Raw genomic sequence first — 23,047 nt, forward strand, 5'->3', positions numbered from 1 at the left:
GAATGGATGACCAGGCACTAGTTGAAGGCAGCGTGGTGTTCAAAGATGAGGATGACCCTGCAATAAAGACAGAGGTCAGTGACAGCACAGAGCATCACAAATAACAATATTAAAAGGCATCACTTGTAGTCCAGACTGAACAAGCCTGCACAGTCGGATGATCCTTGATCCGAAGGCGCGTGGTGGCAGCACACCCAGCAGCGGGAAGCGCCCTCACCCTGCACGCACCGCAAGCGAAGGCGGCTGCACGATGGCAGTGGCTGGACTGCCAGGTCCTGCCTGGCTGCTCTCAAACACGCTGCCTCTCTGCAGAGAGCGACAGCAGAGCGCAGAGCAGCAGCGCTCCTCACTACCCACATTCCTGGAATAGCTGTTGCATTGCATCAGGTAGCAGGGCTGGAGCCAAAGATGAGCTTTTCAGCCGTGAAATCCACAATACAAGAGATAAACAAGGAGACGAGCAAGTAGCAAAAAGCATCTCCAAGTGAACAGTCTCTGTGTGTGCCTGAAGGCAGATCAGGGCACAATTAATGAGAAAACACAGCATCTGACCGTACCACTGTTCCTGTCCCTGAGGTGGTCAACTTCCCGCACAGTATTAATTGAAAGATTGTTTATGACACTGCCAGGAGTGACGTAAGGGTCAGTTTCAGGGTCGATGTTTGGATAACCTTTCCATGGCTCGCCAGGACGAAACTCTAGGAACAGAGGGAGAAAAGAAGCTTATTTTTATTTTACTTTTTAAAACAGGAAACAGCTGTCTAAACAATACATCTCTTAATGGCTGAAAATCAAAAGCCTTTTAAGCATTTAATTGATTTCATTTAATCTTTTCACTTTACTCCATTTATTTCTAGTTCTTCTGGTCCCATCTCACCAGCGTAAAACCTCAAAGCAGGGAGATAACACTTCTCTTTGTACAATAAAACTACTGCTCCCAATTTCAACCTGCTAAAAACACACCCTCCAGGCTACTCTGTCGGCGGTTTCCCTGCCCCTTCCACGTGGAAGGACCAAGGAAGACAGAAGGAAGCAGCTGAGGAGGAAGAGCCCGGCAAACCCTGCGTACCTGGCGGCCAGTTAACACTGCTAGAGCCGTTAGGCGATTTGGCACGGGGCCAGCCGTCCCCAATAGATCCAGGAGGACTGGCTGGTGAATTACTGCTGTTCATAAAGTCATACGGAACAAATGGAGACTCTTCCAGCCTAAAACCACTTGAAATAGCACCTAGTTTAGAAAAAAAAAAAAGAAGTTGTAAAATCTTTTGAATAGCCATTTAGCCATTTTTCATACACATATATAAAAACATGCCCATGTAAAGCATTCATCACATATACAGCAGGACAACATCTTCCTATGATGTCAGGTTACACAGGAAGCCATACCAGATTATATAATCTACCATGAAATGTCTCTGAATAATTTGGAAGAAAACTGTAGGAATAATCTCCCATTAAATACCAGCATTAAAATAGTATACTTATTAAATTTAAATAAAATATTAACTCAAGAAGGTAAGAGCATTCTGTGAGACCTCGACTGGATAACAGGGGTAGTGAATATATTCCATGATGGGAGTTCTCTTGGAAGAAATATCTACAAAATCTGAAGGATCTTTAGCTACTGCAAAGCTCTGTAAATTCTACACATATTCCTGGGAGGGGAAAAAAATAAAAATCACTGGAGGCAGAGGGAGGAGCAAAAGCACTGTACACAGTCTGCCTGATTCTGTGCAAGTCCTGGGAGGAAAAGGTCAAAAGTTATCACACAGCAAAGCTGAAGATATTCTACAGTTCTGAAGGAATAAATGACTTTTCCTAGTGATGCAACGAAATATGGAGTTCAAATAACCAAATCCCTCACACTATTTGGAAAACATCACCTACAGCTAAAGAACACCAGCACTTCTGACTCCTGTGGGCGAGCTGAGAAGTGCAGTAGCAGGCTTTCCCCACTAGATGCTCAAGGCATTTCATAGAAGTAAAACAGCTGACAAATCTAAAAATATCCAAACAATCTGAAGACTGAACAGTAACAGGAGACTGGAGACATTTTATAACTATCTTTAGACACAGAACCTTTGTGCTATAGACTCACATTTTAACTGGATGAGATTTCAAGCAACTGAAACAGTTGAAATGTCATGTGAATCCTGATTACTGGAATGAAGCACGAAGCAACCAAGTCCACCTCCTCTAAACTAAGGACAGGAACGGTACTAGTCTATGGCCTCTCAGCTCTCCCCATTCTCAGCATGCAAATGTACACATTCATAACCAAAACCTGCAACTAAAAACGCCAGACATGACCAGAATGTCTGCACACAGAGTTAAATGCCCATGAATCACCTTAAGGTCAGCAGGGTGGGGGGAAAGCAAGCCAGGAAATCTAAAGCCTTTGCTTTAAATATATCTGAAGCATTCCAAACCAGATTAAGGTGAAGCCAGTAGCAACAGTCACATGTAAAGAAAAGTCTGGTTAAAAAAGGAATTCTGCACAACGTTTCTACCACACCTCATCGTGAGATCACTCCTGTAAGTAAAAACATTCACAGAGCTATGGGCTGTGGCACGAGAGAGCAGCATTTGGCACAGGTAAGGCAATACAAATCCTGACAGCCACAAGCACCACAGCAGCTACAACTACCGGCCTAAACAGAGCAAACCTGCTTTTTATACACAAAAGGTGAAAATCTAACATGTAATGTCAAATGCTATTTAATGACACGTTTAACATACCATGTTTGCTGGAGTTTTGATCTAATGATGTGTTCACAGAAATGCTGTCGACTGTAGTCCATTTCCTCAATCGAGATTGTGGCTCTTTAATACTGCTCATATCCATGTTTACATTCAAGTTTGAGTTCATTCCTGAAAATACATATAGTTTATGAAACACAGACTAAATGTTTTTCTTCCGCTAATTACCACTATTGTCCTAAGAAACATTTAAGAACATAATCCTATGGTTATTTCATGCTTCCAGGTCTCTGTTTTTGAGAAACATTCTAGCATTTAATCCAGCGAACTCACTACAGAGAGAAGCTAAGCTAAGCAATGCAGAGCACTCTGAAGTTCTCAGCTGATGTCTTCATGCAAAAATGTCAGTGGAAGAACCACTGAGGAAGTCAGCGAAACTAAAATTGAAACACCTATAAAATGTGGCATTTCTAACCCCAGTCCAGCACCAGCACAACAACTGGTCTCAATCTGTACAGAGCAGTACTGGACTCTGAAGAGCTACACTCTGTTATCAGACACTTTTCTCAGCAGGAGGGTGTCTGTACTCATCCCTGCTCAGCAGGAGTTATGTGCTGGTACCTGCAGTTACAACCTCATTCCCACTGTTACTTGTGCTGTTCGGCAGTTCACCTCAGCAGGGTCTGAGCCACACCAGCACAGAGAGAGAGGTGCTTTGTGTGGAACTGCACAACTACTACCACTCCCTTCCTCCATTTCTCCCCTTCACACTGAATAGTAAAACTGCAGCAAGAGAAAAAACAAAACTTGTCTTCGCCTGTTCTAAGCTCTTGTTTGTATTTCAAAATGTTTCTCTGCCAGAGAATCAACACAATGCCAACCCAAATCAGTCCCAATACCTGTGAGAACCAGCTCTTCTTGGGTTTGGACAACATGCCCACACTTTTGACTCTGGCATGCCTGCTCTCCTTCCAGGTCTGTAAGAATCCTTCATTCACTACATTTCCAGCCCTTCCGATCTATTTACTTCATTTCTGAAAATTAACCACTGCAACAATTTAACTTACGGCCAGAGACACGCTGGGAACTTCTGAAACCTCTACTAGAAACACCTTAATTCACTGGAAACTAGTTTTCTTCCTAAGTTGATGTGCACTGCCATGTAGAAAGCTGGTTTGGTTTTTTTGGTTGATGTTTTTTCACTTGTTTTTCTTAAAGGCACGAGCAGATGTTGATGCCTGAAAAGCAGCTTCTTGAAAAGCCTCAGAGAACGTGCCTTGTAACAAGACAGTCAAGTTTTAAGAAACATAACAACTATCAACAGCTGAAACTGAAAAAAAGGAAAAGTCCAAACAATCCAGTTTCTGACAACTCTACCTCTGGCATTTTGCTGTTGTCAGAGCAATTTCTGAAGTAGAAATTAGACAGAAGCCTGGAAACGTGGGGAGAAAGAAACAGGAGAAGTTTGCACTTACAAATGTTCAGACATTCTGCCTGAAATGAGACAACCACTCTTTAAAAATGTAGAGCTAAAATCTTTCCTCCCTGGACAAAACCACTAAAAGGGAAATTAACATTTTTACCTATGCAATTCCAGATTAATTGAAAAAGGTTTTAAAAAACAAAGAAAATTTGAGATCACATCAATGGATTCTTTGTACGGATTCTACTTCTAAAAGTCCTATGGCTCCAGGAATCATAACTACAAGAGGACTTTGCATCGTCCTTGGGACCCACAGGATAAAAAAAAGCTATAAAAGGAGACAGACCCTCTTTAAAAATATAAAGCATTTTGCACTGAAATACAGACAGTCACTTCTGGGAATGAGTGCACTCCTGAAAAAAGTTCTTTGGTGAACAAAGGTAACTGGATAAGCCCCACAAAGAATTGCTACTTCCAGTAAAGTGGTAAGTGCTAACAGGATTACAATCACTATTGTTTCCAGAGGAGGCAGACAACATGAAATTAAATGTGGTGTGTCACATGAGCATTAACTGACCGTATGAAATTAGGATGGAGAAACCCACCTATAGGGAAGCTGCTGAAAGCATTTATTGGTGATGGCCCTTTTTGCAGCTCAGGAGTAGTGTGGGGTATGACATTCTCAAGGAAAGATTTCATGGTGGGTTGATGGAGTGACTGCTGTTGAGAGGGTGGAGTTTGCTGCTTCATTAACAGGTTTGGATCAAGCTGACGGGACTGTTGCATCATCTGTTGCTGCATACTAAGAGATCGACCCTTAAAAAAACAGAGCAGTTACCATATAAATAGGGAAAAGCTTTTCAAGCTTTCAAGAAAGATAATGAAACACATCTTTGGGTTCTGTGCACCTTAGCACAGCAAAACCCCAGCATGAAGCTAAGTCACTCCTTTAAAGCTTGGCAAAATCCCATTCACTCTTGCACACTTTAATACAGTTTACAGCAAGAAATGCAGCTCAGCACAAAAAGCAGTTTTTAAGGATAGTTTGAAAAGTTAATAATAAACTTATTTATTTACCTGCTGCTCCTGCTGTTGACGACCACCAGAAGGCATGCTTCTTTGATTCTGCGCTTTTTGCTGCTGAGCCAACAACCGCTAGGAGACAGTGTTTTGTGGTGGTTTTTTTAAGAACAGTTCATAGCTGACATAAGTCTCTACTTAGACTTTCAAACAGAACACAGAGCGACTAGCTTTGTTAGCTTACCTGTAACTGGGAGATCTGAGAAAGCTGGTTTAACTGGGACAGTTGATTCAACATGGCTACCTGTTGTGGGCCAAAAAGTGGGCTCAGGCCACCGTTGTTTGGTGCATACTTCAGTAATGATACTGGAACCTGCAAAACAGACCAGCGTGGAGTGACTGACAGCAACGTGCAATCAGTTATTCTAGATGTAGAATATTCTAACCTCTGGTTAAGAGCTGCCTGGTTTTGGAAACACAGATCAAGCCAAATATGTTTTCCAATATTTACAGAATAAGTACCAGCAACACCGATAAGCAAACCACAATTTTCTGAAGCAGCATTTTCATAGTTTATACCTAGAATGTCTGATGTACTCGGTTACCTGAGGGGATAGTAATGGAGGAGGCACTTGAGCACGTGGATTAGGCTGAGATGAATTAAGAGGTTGTGCTGGAGGCTGCTGCATGCTCCTGGGCTGTGCTGCTATATTACCAACACCAAACATACTGGGATTGCCATTCTGGGGAAAAAAACAGACAGTTACTGACAATGAACCTCTGCTGCTGCTTCTCCCACCCCTAGACATTTGAACTAGAAGTTAAACACACATCAACCACATAAGTAGCTAGGATGTTATATCAAAAAGTATTAAATGCTGTCAAGTAACATGCCAAGGATATGCACACAGCCTTACCTGTCTAACAGAATTCAAGTTTTGCATACCCAGCCCTGCTAGGGAGCCAAGGGCTTGGTTAGGTAGTGCATTATTTGAAGGGGGAAGCTTCATGTTTTGATTGGACATAAACTGCATGTTTTGGGACTCGTCTGCTACAATGCCATCCTGATCGGACAGACAAACCGATGCGCAACAACCAGCCAGCAAGCAAGCAGAAGGGAGAAACCATTGCCAGGAGCAGAAGGGAAGAGTCACATGACAGTCCAGCACCAGCAGGAAATAGGCAGAAAACAAAAGAGATCAGGTTAGTCAATTGCAGTGCAAACGGGCTACAGAAAGTGCTTAGTATTAAATATCAGTCAGTTAAAAAGAGCAAAACATATCTTAGGGATTAACAAGGAAGCCCTCATTTTCCTTTCCACTAAACGCAGAAAGCTAAGGAGCACAGACATAACTACTTAGAATGGAGAGTCAAAGAAGCTTAGAAGTGTCCACCAGTAAGACAGTGACCAACCTTATCAAAGTAAGGACTGCGATCCATGGAAGACTCTTTGGAAATCTGAGGCCGAGAGCCAGGGCCTTTTCCAACCACACGATTGTAATCTCCAACGCCGAGGCCGTGCTTATCCATCTCCATCCGCTTATCTGGCAGTAACCCTGGGGAAGGCGAGAGGTGACTACAGCACTGAAGGGCTCTTCACTCTCCCAGATGCACCAGAAACCAGTTCATGCTTCTGCAGGGCTGAACTAATACTGCTCTCAGGCGAGAGAAAACACCAGTTTAGCTCTAAACTCTCTGGGCTTGACTGAAAAGGGAAACGAAACCCTCAGAACCGATGACTACAGACAACTCAAAACTTGGAATCAGCAAAGCGCCAACAGATTCTGCTGGGATTCACAAAAATGTTATCCTCAGTTTTCTCTTAAAAAAAAAGTATAATTGTTTAAGCTTGAGTTTCCAGTGGTTTTCTCTTAAAAAAAAAAGAAAGTATAATTGTTTAAGCTTGAGTTTCCAGTTGTGAATGACCCTTTGTTTTAGTAGCAATAAGCATTGTCTTGGCTTTGAAGTACTATCTTTATTACAGCCCCAACATTTGTGCAACATTTCAGAGGCCCTTTAATTTGATTCAGTTAAGAAAAAATTTATTTAGCTAAAAAACACCTTGCAAATTTAAAGTATTTATGTTTATTAAAAGCAAATTTTAAGTAAACTTTTATCATTAATTCCACTAGGCAAGCTAGAAGATCAAAATAGGCAGTAATAAAGGAGTCCATTTAATATTTCACTGCATACAGTGCAAGAGAATTACTTTCCAAGCAGATGTTTTAAATTCAAATTAAAAATAATCAAAATAATTTAAATGAGGCTTGCCATTGAAATAAAAATCTAAAATTCAAAGAACAATTTCTTTATACAACAGACCATGAGCCCAAAAGTTAAAATAACCAATTTTAAACTTGAATAAAAAGAGTGCAACTACAATAAAAACTACAATGCTACAATTACTTTTAATTAAATATTCTATCATTATAATATATGGTTATTAATGTATTAAAGAATTATACTATTTTTGATTTGGTAGAGAAATCACAACAGTCAATAGACTGAAATAAAACTTCTCACAAGTCACTTTACACTTGGGTTTAGACATTTCTAAAATAACTGTCCGGTGTGAATTCAGTTCCTAGAACTGAAGCCGTGTTTCCAAGGACGAACCACAGCGATCGGGTGCTGCACTCGGAGCGTTTCTGTTGCTGTCTAGTGGAGGTATCCAGAAGGCAAGTGAGATACTTACACCACAAGAGACAAACCCACCACACCCTGAAAACACTATTTCATGTCAGCTTAGCTTGATTTATGGGTACTATCACCTTAGCAACCAGGTGATTCAGGTGTGTAGCATTACTCACAGGCACACATTTTTTCTCTACATGGGTATTCCTTTTCTTTAGGAAACAAATTATATATAGCTATAACTATATATATTATAGATAGTTTAAAAAAAGCAATTTACAGAAAGATATAAACTAAAAGAAAGACTGGAAAGGAAAGCAATAAAGTTCAGCTAGGTTCTCCTATGCTTACCTCCAGACATGTCCATCTTATTGCTCTGTATGGTTTCTTCTGGTGATTCTCTCTGAAGTAATAAAACGAATCATAATTATTTAGTTAGAATATTTTTACAAGCTAAAACAAAGAGATTCATATATACTATTTCAATTCAAACTTGAAAGGAAAAAGAAATCGAGACAAATCAGACGCTATCTTAAAGCATTTTCTCCCTTTAGTTGTTACCCAGTTGAAAACAGTTATCTTCACCAAAACACGTCTGTAACAGGAAGTAAAACATCAGACTACTGGATGAATACCTGGGCAGTGTTTAAAAAACCCCACTTTTCATCAACAAATAGGTCTTTTTGTAATGAGGATGCAAAGAAAAGGGAAGGGTGCCAGATGGGAGACAAACAACAGTAGGCAATGAAGCATTTTAATCTTTGTGCATTATAACCGGCACTGTAAGAAGGCAGTAAAGCCAGGTAAAGGTAAATACTTACTGAAAAACTGAGATTTGTGAATTGCTTAATGAATGGATTGATCCATGCTTCATCTTGCTTATTTCCACCTTTCATCATTCCCTTAAAAATAGAAAGGAATTCCTGTGATACTCAGGTGTTTACCACCTACTGCTTAAATTCCATCATAGCATGTTATGAATGAAGATTAAAGCCTAATGCACCCTGCTCAGTGCAGCAATCTGTTCTGACTGAGCCTGCAGAAATGACAGGAGTGCAAAAAACTTGCCTCAGCCTCCTCATTACCTTTGTGGGCATTTTTTTCATATATGGTGGCCAATTTAAAGATGGGTTAGCTTCTTGTGAAGAACTGCTGTTCCACATTCCAATCTCTACATCCTCCTCCTCCTCCCAGCTGGTCTGACGACTGCCTGTCAATGGCATATCATCTCCACACCAACTATCTTGCATAGATTTAGGCCCTGGTTGGGAAAAAAAATCCAGCACGTTAACGTTTCAGTAGCAACTGACTGCCCTTAACACAGAAGTTAGCTAGATGTTTACTTCAAGATAAAAAAGCCCTCAAAAATGTCAAGCTGCTCAGAGGTATTCCGCCTTCCTCAAACAAAATTATTCAAGGATGATGCAGAAAACACTCACCAGGTTTATTTGAAGCCTGTTGACCAAGAGAAGCGTTTCCCCAGCCAGAGGTGCCTGCTGCATCGCTGATGGGTTCTCCCCAGCTAGTACCAGTGTCCATGGGTTTACCCCACGCTGAAGTTCCATTATCTACAGTAGTGGCTGGAGTAGAAGGCTCTCCCCAACCTTTTTAAAGCAGTATGAGTTATTGGCATGTTTTTTAAACAGGATTTAAAAAGCTATCTAGAGAGACTCAAGTGTTTTGCCTTTTCTAGAGCCATAACATACAATAAAAAGCACATTAGTACACATTTACATTTTGTATGAAGGTAATTGTTACAACTGTAAGCTGTTGCATTAAAAAAAAAAAATCACAAAAATACAGATTTCATATGTAAAGGATTACATTTTGATAATATTAAGTTCCTAAGAGCTGCTCATTATATTTAGGCTACTCCTCTTTGCACTTGAAAAAGAGACAGAGCACAAAATACTTCATAAATGCCACACAATCTCATCTGCAAGTATCGCTATTCCCTGCTCCCAACACTACAAGATCAGAAAGCCTGATCTTGAGTCCATATAAAACCATCCCCCTTCATTCTGTCCTGCAGCAGCTCAATGCCTTTTTGGGGGCTCTTTGGCAACATTAAGTTTTAGCTCTTTTAGATTCAAATCAAAGAAAAATACTTTTGTTCCTCAGACAGCATTTTAAATATTTTGTGTTCCTACACCCAGAATTCAGGTAGAGCTGTCTAGTCTGCATTACTCCAGCTATTTAAAACTAGAACAGATCCTCCAATCTGTATAAAACCATCCAGTGTCTATGAGCATTGCTGTTACTTTTGTTTTAATAAACAAAAATGATACTTCATTGGCACCTTCCTCTTTCTACTCTGAAACTAAAATATTGTTATACAAAGTAAGAACAAAGTAATTGTTTTACAACTAACAGAAAACACAAATTTGTGTAAAACCAAGTCTTACCAGAACCCGAACTGCTCTCCTTGCTAGACATGGCACTTGAAGACAGTAGCTGCTGATGTACCTGTGCTTGCTGGTCTGAACTGCTGCTACTGTTTGGGACATTTTTATTCCACATATTCACATTTTTGTAGTTGTATTTGCTTGGATCACCCCAAGCAGAAGTTCCATCATCAATTTCCATTTTACGGCGTATTGATTCAGGGGATGGCTCCTCCCAGCCAGTGGGTTCTTCCTCCTTTGCTGGTGCTGGCATAGGTCCACCCAGCCAGCCGGACCCCGGGGGTTTGGTTGTGGCAGACGGTGCTCCCCAAGAGCCAACATCTTGCTTGTTCCATTCTGGAGAGTTGATTGGCTTTGACGAATCCCCCCAACCTTGAGGCTGATTGGATTTAGGAGGGTCTCCCCAGCCCTGGTTCTGATTAGACTTTGCAGGCTCATCCCATCCTGAAGAATTATTGGGGTTTGTATTATTACCTCCCCAAGTAACAGAATTTGATTTACCCGGCTCATTCCAACCAGATACTGATCTGTCACTGTCGCTACCTCCTGAAGTGGATTTCTTAGCCTCACCCCAATGGTTACTTCTTGAATTTTCACCCCAGCTATCACCAGCAGAAACTGCCCAACCCTGGCTGGCCTTTTGTCCATCTACCCATCCCTGTTTGATCTTCTGTGCGTCATTCCAAGATGACTTGTCCTCTTTGCCACTTCCCCATGATTGATTACTCTTGACCATTACTGTAGCAGCAGAATCTTCTTCCCACCCCCCTTGGCTGTTTGACCCTTTGGAGTCTCCCCACCTTGTAGCAGACTTTGGATCTCCCCACCCTGATACAGATGAGGTATCATTATTATTAGGGCTAGGTCTATCCACACATCCCCCTGAGCTGGAAGTCTGTGTCACAGAGCCTCCCCAGGCCTCTGTCCCATTGTCAGTTTTCCTTTCACCCCTTGGTGATGTCTCGGTATCCCAGGCAGTGTTCTGTTTGATTGGAGTCTGTCCCCAACCAGAGTTGGAAAGGACACGTGGATCTAAGTCAGTTCTGTTCACTATGCTTTGGAGTAATGCGTGCTGGTCGACCTTCCTTCTCTCTCGATTCTGTCCTTCTGGAGTTACTCTGTCTTCATGGCATCCAGTGCTCTCCGAACTACCTTCGCTGTCCCCCGTACCTGTTTTGGCCCATGTGCTGTTCTGCTCAGTTATCTGAGGAGCAGCAGAACTCTGGCTGTTAAGGTCACCCTCCTCAGCAGACTTCCACCCATTTGTAAACTTCCTGCTGTTTCCATTCACGCTCTCATTGGAATGCTGATTACTAGGCAGTTTACTCCACTCGCCATTTGAAATGTTAGTGCCAGTGTTTTGTGCAGGGTTGCCCCATCCTCTTCTACTCCCGCCAGCACTTGCACCATTTCCACTTCCCCATGGCATATTCTGGGAGTTGACTGTCCCTGCCTCCCACACCCCTCCTCCTTTATTCCCATTGATTTGAAAGTTAGCGCTGCCAGGCCCGCTAATGCCTGGCTGCATTAGAGTTGCATTCACAGTGTCACCATTAGCTTGGCTGTTTGGGCCTGAACATTTGTCTCCAGAGTAATTAGAACCATAGGCACCCCATGTAGTACCGTAAGAGCCACCATTTTTCGCCTCACCATTGCTAAGATGAGAAATGGAAGTGCCGTTTGTAACTGGAGAGGCCTGAATCTGAGAATGATTCATTGTGCTCACGCGCCAGGCCCCATGCCCTGTATTATTAGGCAGTTCGTTAATCTGCACTGAACCAGCAGAGTTTGGTAAACTAGAGGTCATAAAGTTAGTAGTGTTATTTGGTCCATTCATTTCAGTGTTAAGGTTTTGAGGTTGCCCACTGAATGAAACCTTCCTTGTACCATTGACTTCAGAATCACAATTTTCCTGAAGACTTCCCCAGGAACCATGGGCTGAACCACCCACTTTAGAGTTAATACTCTGACTATTAGACATCTGACCTATGGTACTGCACTGAATACTTGTGCCAGGATTACCACTCCCTACAGACCCTTTCAGGGCATGTCCATTGTTCTCCAATACAGGCCAGGCACCATGGTTGCCATTTGAATTCAAAGTGCTTGGATTTAACCCTCCATTTGATGAAGAGTTTATGGTGCCCCAAGCATTCATTCTATTGTTGCTACTTTCAGATTTGCTGTCAGGAGCATCCACAGAAACTTGACATGTGCTTATTATGGTTCCATGGGATAAACCCCACGGCCCATTAATACTTCCATTGCCCACATTATTGCTGTTGCTACCAACCACAAACTTATTTTGAGAACCATGTCCAATGCCATTTCGAATGCCATCATTTTCACCACCTGTGCTCCCTGAAGCCATTATCACGAGGTTTCTCTCTGACCCAGAGCTAGAGGCAGAGTCAGTGTCCATACATTCTGATGTCAACTCTGGGTCACTGCCAGTGATTGATGGCCATGCTTCTTTGTCAGAGCCGTCTACAATAACTTTATCCCAGTTTGTGCTGGAGTCACTATTTGAAGAGACTGGTCCCCAGTGAGAATTTTCATAATGGGATCCTAGACCACTGTGGTTCAGATCTAAAGAGAAGAAGGAAAGTCCAAGAGCATTATTATAAATTTAGTATTATTACTTCATTAAGCAGAAGAGGAAAAAAAAAAAGAGTATAAAGATACTAAGCCAGGAGTTATTTTGCTTATTTTAACACTGCAGTCACTGAAGATGACAGAAGAAGCTTCCAAGTACAGCTGCTCAGGACACTGCCACACGCATCAGCATGCAAAGTTGCACTCTCACAAAAACCACAAAGAAGCACTCCTAAAGGTACAGTTCTTTTTTCCAGACAAATTTTTTTTAAATACTCTTTATCACCATATAAAAAGTATTTCATAAAAACATACACATATTAAAAACTAAATTACTATAGAAAATCAAAGACATTCTGCAAGGCAGAAATCTAACCAGGATATTAAACTGACCCAGTAGCACCAATTGTCATGTGGCAATAGCCAGAGAAACACACACCCACCCCTGCCCCATTAAAGACAGAAGATTTCTTAAGTACAACTTATTTAAGATACTTTCCTTTATACAAAAACAACAACTGGACACAAAAACCACAAGACCAAACTAAAGTTCTGCTGCTGCAGAAGTAGATTAAGTACAGTAGCTGAACTGATACCTCTCATTTTCATTTGTATAAGAACTACTGCTTCTTTTTCAATAAATAAGCTGACCTCATCTGGGAATCAAGATGACATACATCCTAATTCACTTAGGAACTTTTCATGGTTAAATACATGCAGCATGGAATATTTGCTACAAAATAAGTGCTAGCAATTTTCAGCTCATACGTCTAAAGCTTTACAGCAGAGACCTCCCTCCAACTGTTACATCAAAATATAGTCAGACAGGTGCACCAGAAGATGAAACTATAAAAGTGTGAAACATGTGAAAAATAGTAATGAAGCTGGCAACTGAAGACAAGTATAAAACACCAGTCAGTGAGGTTTTTCACGTGGCACTTGCCTGAACTGAAAGAATAACCACACTAGTGTACGCTCAGTGGCTGCACAGGTAGGAAACTACACCTCTCTGTCCATTAAAATATCCAGATTTTTAAAAAGAGAAACTGCCAACTTCTCTGTGTAATGCTCCCTTTTTGGCCGTTACTTAGAATATTAAAAATGTAGGTATCTAAAGAAGAGAAAAGAGTTTTATAGCTCCTGCTCATTCTTAAGGATTTTCACAGCACATGCCTCACATCTGACCAGAGAAAGGTGCAGTCGCTCTGCCCGAATAACGGAACTGTACCTGAGACTGTTCACACTGACAGACAGAGCCAGGAGTAACCAAAGGCTGGAGTCAGCAACCCTGCATTTTATCAAAAGCTGTTTAAAGAACATTTAGGGACTCACTACTTTTAAAATGTAACACTAATTTATAAGCCTCCTGTATTTGCAAGAAATACGTGTTAATTGTGAAGCCTGAAAGGAATCTGTCGGCCTCACCAGCTCCTCCCTCCTGCTGGAAGGGGCGTAAATTCTGCACCAAACCCTGGCGCCCACCGACCCCTGCCTAGTGCTCAGCAACAAGCAACCCAGTTGCAACTACTCTATTAAAAATGTTAGTCAAAACTGCCACCTACTTAGAGGTTAAAACATACACAAGACAGGACTTTTGGCAATAGCTCAGCTCTCAAATGCAGGATCACTCGGCAGGAGCCTGTTCCCAGTGCTCCAACTCAACCGCAAAGAGCGTTGATGTGGCTGATCGCCTGCAAGCGTCACTGACCAATCTAAGAGAAGCACAGTTGATGTACATTTAAAAAGAGACCTTGTTTCAGTGCTCTCCTCTCTCAAAAGGAATTCAAGAACACCATGACAAACAGAAAATCCCACATTTTTAAATGAGTAACAAATTTTAAATACTACATGATTTGAATTTATGATCTTGATGATCTACAGGGAAAGGGAAGGAACAAATCAAAAAAGCTCACATTTAAGTTACTATGGACAGTTTACTGAGATTTACACTAATGGGCAAAAAGTTCTGGTGTGTTTTTAATTAATTCTTAATCAATATTATTCACCCTACAGAGAAAAAGAATCTAGCCAAAGACCCTGCCTCCCAGAGTACACAGCCTAGAGTAGCGCAGAGCAGGGATCACCCGCTGCTCCTCCACCATCCGGGATGATGGAAGCTTAAGAGTCAAAGCAATCAGTTAAGCTTCCCACAAGAAGCACAACATGAGAAACAAGGATGCTGGCAGAGGAATTTGGAACAGGGAGTAATGGAAAAAGACCTGTGGCAGGTAGAAATAGGGCTGCAGTGGTTAGAAGTGCCTGGCAGCTCCACAGTTTCAAAGCGGGGGAACAAGTAAACAAGCTAAAAAGCACCTTTATTACAAAATGACAAAACCAGAAAAATAAAACCTGTTTGTTAACATCACAGATCTGTTTCTCTGTGGTAGAGAAAAAGGTCTTGAAGTCTGTTTGTGTCTTTTTAAAGTATTCCAGCCCAAGAATTAGTAGATGCAGCTGTCTGCCTCTGCAATAGTTTCCTAACTGTTAATGCAAGGCAGGAAAGCTGCCAGAACAAGGGTACAGTGTCCCTCCCAGCCTAACCCAGCACACTAAACCACGTTTTAACATTGAGTATTTTAAAGTTAAGGTGCCACATAGTCAAGACAGCTTTTCTTGGTATGAAATCGGATGTATTTTAGAAAATTAAAAATGTTTAAACAAATGTCGTACGAAATGGCACAGAGAAAGTATACTCAAGTCAGTCATTCACACAGCACATGCTATTGGAAAACATAAAGCCAAAGAATAAAAATAAGAATTAAAAAAAATCAGACAAAACTGTGTGAAACATGTAACTACTACAAACACAGGTAGTGCAGAAAAAAGGTGAGATGTAAATAGCTAACCTGACTGGTTAGGGGAGTGGCTCACCAAGTCCCGAATGGGAGGCATGCCTACAGGGAAAAAAAAGAAAAGAAAAAAGAAAAAAAGGCAAGAAAATTACAGAACCGTCACTCACTTAAGTAAACAAGCCCTTTGAGAACAGTCCCCAAACCACTCATTACCTTTAAACCATCTATTAGCACCCCTTTTTCAGGAAAGGTTTCTCTGAAGAGCCATCTCAATCTTAGTGACCACGCTAGTGACAGATTCTGAGCTGCCTCCCCCCCAGCGCTGAGCACACCACTGACAGCAAATCCAGCTTTCCATGTGCACTGTTTAGATTAAATTATTAGCAATTTTGCTACTTTTACTAATATTTCCACTACTAGTTAGTTTTTATACATTTGTCATTTAATTAATGAATTTAGCATGTGCTTAATTTCAAAAGTTTGATTTATATAAGAGAGAGGAAGAATTTACAGTCACCAAAACCAAAAGCAGATAATTTTTTACTTCACTTAGAATTTCAGAGGTCAGCCCTGAAATTTAAGCAAGTTCACATCACTTCTTTGAATGGCACACTGGCTCATTACTTTGCTACATGATTTAGCAAACAGAAATAACTCTGATTTAACCTAAGTGCGTGCATAGCAAACTTCCATTTACCATTCTCTCACAGCTTCTTCTTCCCAAGTGTCTTATAGGCAGAAATCAAAGTTAATGGTTCAAATTCACAGATTTTACAGTTGGAGACCATAACTGTTACATTGAGGGCAATGTTTCCTCAATTAAGTCAACCTCCATCACCACTAACTGCAAATCTGAACTGCTCACTTCTTCCCTTCTGCAACAACCGAGAAAATCCCCTTAAGTGAGAGGAAGAATCTTGTGTTTCCAAAGGCTCTGGCTGTAACGTAATTTTGCAGCTCAGCTGCAAGATGCACGAGGATAAAGCGAGACCCACTCGCGTCAAAGGAGGAACCCAAGTAGCTGGACCAAGGCCAGGATCCTGATGGTGCTCTCCTGCTTTGCTCTGTCTCGCAGTCGTAAGCCATTACTGCTGGCAAATATTTCAGTTCACTATATAAATCATTTCACTGTGGAACAACCACTCGGCTACTCTGATGTGCTGCAAAGCAGAGAGGCAAACACACACACCAAGGCAGCGTCCCACATCTTCCTTCACACACAAGATGCGTGAAGTTCACACACGGGGCAAACCTCAGGAAACTGACTTGGGTATGAAAATGTTCTGATAAAGAGCTATTTACGCAGATTTCTTAAAATAACCATCTTTGTACAAGACTGACTCTGTCTGTTTCAGAAGTACTACACTGCGTGAGCTTCACCTCTGGCTTTAGTAAAAAGATATGCCAAATGACCTAAAAACAGCAGACAAAAAACCCCAATCCAGAGGACTCTCCCTTCTTAAACTTTACCTCTAAACAAAGTAGGTCACTTCTCAAAGCAGAAGATGGTTGTCCACACGAAACACAAGAGGGGTTTTTTTTCCCCATTGATAGAACTGAAAATTTTTCCAATATCAATAATAAAAAATTTATCCAAAACTTACTGTGGCCAGAACAACTAAAGGAAGACTTTAAATTAGACAGTACTTGTGTCCCCTTGCTTTTACAAAACACCTGCCAAACAGAACCACTGCTGGAACTGGGGAGAGATCCTACCTGGAGTGTCAGGGAACGGCAAATAAAACAGCTGGAGCCATTACAGCTTCCAACAACTTTTACTTAAATATTTCAAGCTACAGTTTAGCCCTAAAATACAGATCGATGCCAATATCCATTAAATAATGCTTAAAAAAAAGTCCAAAACTGTCAAAGATACTCGTACATGGGTATTATTTCAACAGGAAGGGATCTACAGATATGTCAAATTTAATGAGATGTTTAATTTCAGAGATAACAATAAGGAGAGTACCTAGAAGTTGCTGCTGGAGGCTAAAAGAAGAACCAGAGAGAGTAAGACTGAGACAGGCAAACGATACTACAATTTCTTGTGAGATACAAAGGTGTAAAGAGACATTAAGTCCCTCTTACAGGCTGCTGGACCATGGCCACTTCCAGGTAAGTCGTCAGACAAGGTTTTGAAACCATTACAAGAATCCAGCACTGAAAAATTATTCTCCTTTACATTATCACCCTACCTACATTTCTCAAAGAACATAAGAAAACATCCAAACAAGACAATGCTCCTGGTTATAGAGGAGGAAAGAGCTCTTTCAAGCAGACAGACAGACAGACGGCACCAAGAGATGAGACCCTCCCTGGTCCTGACCAGCCTGCCTGGGACCCACGGGAACACCCCGCACAGCACCCCGTTAACAGAGACCTGACAGGATGCTCTGGACAAACAGCACAAACGTTTGCTTGAGATGGGAACTTTTTGTTACCAGCTGGACACGCAGACATGTTATTCAAATAATTAAGATATTATTCAAACTACTCCAGTAAAGCAGCTGCCTCAGGCGCTCAGGACAGCACTGTGGCACAGGGACACGCTGACACCTCCCTGAAGGTCATCCAGCCACGCCAGCACCAAATCCAGCAAAACCAGGGAGAATGCAACACACAAACGGGAAGCAACTAATCAAATACTGGGCTGTCATTCACAAAAGAAGGGAAATGAAGGACAGTACACTTAAAAAATCCCCTGGATACAATTATACAACCTTAATAGGTGGCATAAAGAATAACACTTCTTAGATTAGTTTACATGTGAATTTTTATTTAAATCACTACTTGCTACCATACAACTTGACCAGGAGAGGATATATAGGAGAAACAGCTTCATCTTAGAAGCAAGTAAGTATACGAAAGCTTACTTTAAACCTGACTGTAGATAGGAACAAAATTATATGGGTGAAGTAAAAATGAAAAAATTAACTACTTAAAAATCACTGCTTGGAATGGTGAAGAGTTCTATCGGTGTTACAAAAATAATACTGGAAAGTAATATCAGAAACATTCCTCAAGGGGCACATGCATAAACTGCTTCCAATGCTTTGATTGTTTACTTTCATTTTAAATATTGCTTCTTCAAGATTCAGTAACCAGAACAGCTCAGAGTTTAAATAAAACTTGAAATATCAAGGCTATTTTCCAGATTATTTTTTTTAACACAAGGGGCTAGGAGTCACATCCTTTGTGGTGTATAATTTTGAGAAACACTGAGAACTCAGGAAAGTTTCAGAAGAAACTATCTGTGGGAACAAGTTACCTCATCACTGCTATGTGCACGTCAAAAAATAAATACAAGGATAAAAATAAGAAAGTATTTGTTCAAGATATTAAGTGTTAGCATGCATTAATACCAAATCTCTTTGAAAATCTAGATTCCTGCAAGGAAAGTTACTTTTTTTCCAGCCAAAAATAAACTGCTCTTACTGTCTCAAAAAATCTGCCGAACTGCATGCTAGAACATTCACTGAACAGCAAGTTACACACATGTAACAGAGTTTACTGCTCTTAAAAAGGGTATTTGGAGAAAATGCGTAACAAGCCAAAATAACAAAGGATAACTCTACTTAAGCAGTAAAAAAAGTAAAGGTTGTTCCATTTTGTAAGACAATAAAGCTTCAGGCAGATGAACAAAGAAAAACTCTGACCTAACAACAAAAAGCAATTCTGGTATTCTGAACAAGCTGTACCCCAGCTGTACCTCTAGATATGGAGGGGAAAATAAAAATAAAAAAGCCTTGAGATGCTGCTCAGAACGCTCTGGGAACTGTCTGAAAGGCCCGTCCTTGCGAGATCTGTGGATCAAAACTGGATGCAAAAAAAGATGCTTTGTACTATGACCACACTTGGATCAATTATGAGGACAAAGACTGGAAATTCAGAACATAGCAGTGGCCACACATCCTGGCACCAGCATCTGTTTAAAACCAGACAGGCCTATCGCATACCACTGCCATGTCTTACGTTTCAGTATGAAACCTGCACAAAGGTGGCTGAAAACACCCTGGAACATTAAGCTATGACACAGGAAAACAGCTCATCATGCTCCAGCTTACATTTAAAGTTTCAATAATAACAGCTCAAATATTTCACTGATAATTGAACTTAAACTCTTTGATTCTAGTGAAAGGAAAACAAGGTACCTGCCCCTCACCTGGCTGTTTTTTGCTGCTGTTCGGCACTTCTCCGTTGGTCACTGGCTGTTTATTTGTGACAGTGCTGCCTCCTGACTGGCCGTTTAATACTTTAGGAGTAGATCCCAGGTTTGCAGCTATAACTGGTAACTGCTGACCTCGTTTCAGAAGCTGTTTCTGTTCCTGGTGTCGAAATCGCGGTGGTACTTCACGAGGAGGGTATCGAGGCAAGGTCTGCTGCTGCTGACTGTTGGCTGTGGCCCGCTTGGCATTATTATTAGTGCTGGTTACTGTGGAAGTGCCGTTAGAGGTGACAGGCTGAGGCTGGCTTACACTTGTCTTTGTTTGTTCTGGCACTACCCCCACCCCCAAAAAAAAGAAAGTTGGACAAAGTTATTCATGAGAACAGCAACTTCAGAAATTGAAGACTAAGTCAGTATTCTTACATGTGCTTATACATTATGGAACGGCAGCATTTGCTCTGATTCAAGTTGTAACTCATTCCCCATTACAAGCTCTATTATCCCATCATCACACAGCGTTAATAGCTCAGGTCTGGAAGCTGAAATAGGCCTTGCTATCACTCCTAACAAAGTTATCTCAGTTAAAGGATGCCACCACTAACGAGCTTTCTATAGCTTTTGCTGACAAATCAGCACTTTGCCACTTTACTTGGGCACTTAAACTTTATTTTTAAAAATATTTAAGCGCTAAAAAATAATTTTACTCCAATGGGAAACTAAAGTGTTACGTATAGAAAAATGTTATGGTCTTGCACAAAAAGACCAAGAGGTGATCAGGACACAGGGAAAACGCTGTTTAGACCTGCCTGCCTGCTTTATCAAACCTAACATCCCCAGGGAAGCACATGAAAAACCTGCAGCCAACCTGTGGCCAGCAGGAAAGGCTAACAGCACAGGTAGCCCCCAAACACAATGTGCTGGCATTGATAAAACACCAAATGTGCAACTGCAACCCCAAATTATCTTTCAGTTTTGACAGCACGGCCACTTCAAGACAAGATGAAGGTCACACAATTTGCAGAGGTCAACTGTGAGCGAACACACCAAGCCCAAGACACTGAATCAAGGCAAAACCACAACATGCTCAGCTTCACCCCACCCCAACCAGTACAAAAGCCAAGGTGGGAACCATGGGGGTGCTCCGGTGTAGGTGACTGGTTAGTAAGCCAAGCTCAACAGATGGAAGGGAATACCATCACTACTGGATGTGTCTGTGGGTGCTACTGCCACTCAGCCCAACCACTAACAGGTGAGCTGCGCTGCCAGCCCCTTACATGATCGATGTACTAATGTGCTTTTCAAATTTCTTGGATGAGATATCCATAAAGCACGTTTACATTTACCATGGAACTTTCCGAGACACCTCGAGACTCAACTGTGACCTCCTGCAACACTGACCTACCTAGGTGGTTAAGTCACCATCTCTACTGAGAGCTCCACAACACGAAACTGGCAGTTTAGAAGTTACTGAAAGCAAACCAGTTTAATCCATGAGGCATTCCTACTGCCAACAGCAAGGGCATGGCTCAGTAATGCAACTCCTCTGGTGACAAACATTTAAAGAGGTTCCTCTGAGCCGCAGGTCGCTCCTTCCCCAGCAACACAACCCTTCCGTACAGCTGACAGAGGGGAAAAGTGACCCAGGTCAAGAACTCACAGGATCTCAATTAAAAAATGTGGGGATGAGAGAAGAGTTCAGGACACAGCTCCATGGGCACCTCTAAGGCAGCGGCAGGGTACGGAAGAGGACAGACGCTGTGTGCTAGGGAAGAGGGAAACTGAGGCAGGCACGACTGCTGGGGGCTCTCTGCACCGCTGGGGAGGTGGCACCCGATGACAAATCTGATCTCCAAGTTAACTGTATTTATTTTCAAGAATACTTTTGTACACTGGCAGCATCTAAACACACACAACTTGAGGCTCACGAGCAGCACCCTGAAGCCACGGCCGTGCCGTGTGCCACTGAACAACCTCCTGGCACGTCGGCAGCAGCGATGTTGCTACTACATGACTGAAAATGTAGTTTTCTGGGGCTTTTAAATTTGTTTTGCTTAAAGACTATTTTATCACTCACTTTCAGGAACAGATACATGTAATACAACATAAAAATAAATGAAAACAAACTTTTGTTTAACGAATCAGTTTGAATATTGTCATTGTTACTCATAACTGTGTGTTTTTCTATTTCTAGTACAACACAGAGCTACGTATTTTGACAAACACAAACATGGAAGGCCTTTAGAATAAAACGTCACCCAAGAATCAGCAGCTGGGTTGTGTTTTAATGGAATACTGTCTTTAGGCTACTTAAGAAAAGTAGAAAAGGAAAATTTTGAGCACCTCCTTGTTTCACAGGTGGCCAGAGCCGCGTCTGTGACGGAGGCTGACGGAGAGGAGGGATCCCAGCCTGAGCTGCTCACCCACAGCCCCAGCACCCCCCTGCCCTGACACAGCAGTGACCCAGCTCCCTCTATTTCACAGCTGACTGGAGAGGGACAGAATTGAGGAGAGGAATGGCCCAGACATAAGTCAATTTAATGTACAGAGCACAGGGAATAGAAGGTATTCAAAAGCCATCAGATAAATTGTCAAGTTGATAAAAATCACCAATGCCTTATCACGTTCCATCACTTTAAGTTGTTACTTGTATTTTTTTTTTTAAAAAAAGGTAACTAGGATCAGATTCCTTCCACAATATTTTAATGTATATAACGTGACAAAAAAGTATGATAAAAACTGAATGTCACAAATACAAAGAAGTCTTAAACAAATCTATTTCCACTTATTAATTTTCAAATTTCCTGGTTTAAAAATAATAATAAAAAAAATTACTAAGCCTTGGGCAGGGGGGGCTGCTATTTTAGCAAACAGCTAAGAATTTGTCAACAGTTTAATGCATAAGCACTTGGGGTATTTCTGTGGTCTAAGTACTGCAACAAGCTTTGAAATTAAAAAAAATACTTCTTCACATACCACAATCTGTATGGCCAAATCTCAACTTTCTGATCTGTCAATACCCCTCCTGCTGCCGCCGATTCACGCTCATTACTCTCTCCAGCTTAAAGCCCCGCTCAGCCCACACCTGAGGCGTGCTGACAGCAGAAAACAACCACTGTTTGCAGCCAGTGTATCATTATCAAGCCAACGAAGCAGTCCCAGAGTAATGGACCACTGAGGGACACAGACAGCCTTCAGCCTTCTGCTCACTGCGTTTAAGGTTTTTTAATTGTCAGCTTAAGGGAAAAGCACAGCTCGCTTGAAGAGATTGTTCATCCAACATACAACACCCCATGAGGTGGTCAGTGAGATTCAC

General features: G+C 41.5%; 1 protein-coding gene across 1 annotated transcript in view; it reads right to left on the reverse strand.

Moving 5' to 3' along the window:
* Nucleotides 1–23,047, reverse strand: part of TNRC6A (trinucleotide repeat containing adaptor 6A) — a 46,679-nt gene that overhangs the window by 4,572 nt on the left and 19,060 nt on the right. Inside the window, exons 5-22 of the mRNA XM_029083765.1 lie at nt 19,732–20,067; nt 15,624–15,671; nt 10,183–12,771; nt 9,217–9,381; nt 8,863–9,038; nt 8,599–8,679; nt 8,129–8,180; nt 6,557–6,699; nt 6,061–6,207; nt 5,749–5,886; nt 5,388–5,516; nt 5,201–5,278; nt 4,729–4,939; nt 4,106–4,132; nt 2,740–2,877; nt 1,070–1,228; nt 558–698; nt 1–57 (exon numbers count right to left, since the gene is read on the reverse strand). The exon at nt 1–57 is cut by the window's left edge and continues 51 nt beyond it. Of these exons, the coding sequence (XP_028939598.1) occupies nt 1–57; nt 558–698; nt 1,070–1,228; nt 2,740–2,877; nt 4,106–4,132; nt 4,729–4,939; nt 5,201–5,278; nt 5,388–5,516; nt 5,749–5,886; nt 6,061–6,207; nt 6,557–6,699; nt 8,129–8,180; nt 8,599–8,679; nt 8,863–9,038; nt 9,217–9,381; nt 10,183–12,771; nt 15,624–15,671; nt 19,732–20,067 (4,815 nt within the window). The remainder of the gene's footprint in view (nt 58–557; nt 699–1,069; nt 1,229–2,739; nt 2,878–4,105; nt 4,133–4,728; nt 4,940–5,200; nt 5,279–5,387; nt 5,517–5,748; nt 5,887–6,060; nt 6,208–6,556; nt 6,700–8,128; nt 8,181–8,598; nt 8,680–8,862; nt 9,039–9,216; nt 9,382–10,182; nt 12,772–15,623; nt 15,672–19,731; nt 20,068–23,047) is intronic.

This window comes from Antrostomus carolinensis, unplaced genomic scaffold (genome assembly GCF_000700745.2).
Source record: "Antrostomus carolinensis isolate BGI_N321 unplaced genomic scaffold, ASM70074v2 scaffold10292, whole genome shotgun sequence".
NCBI classification, from domain to species: Eukaryota; Metazoa; Chordata; class Aves; order Caprimulgiformes; family Caprimulgidae; genus Antrostomus; species Antrostomus carolinensis.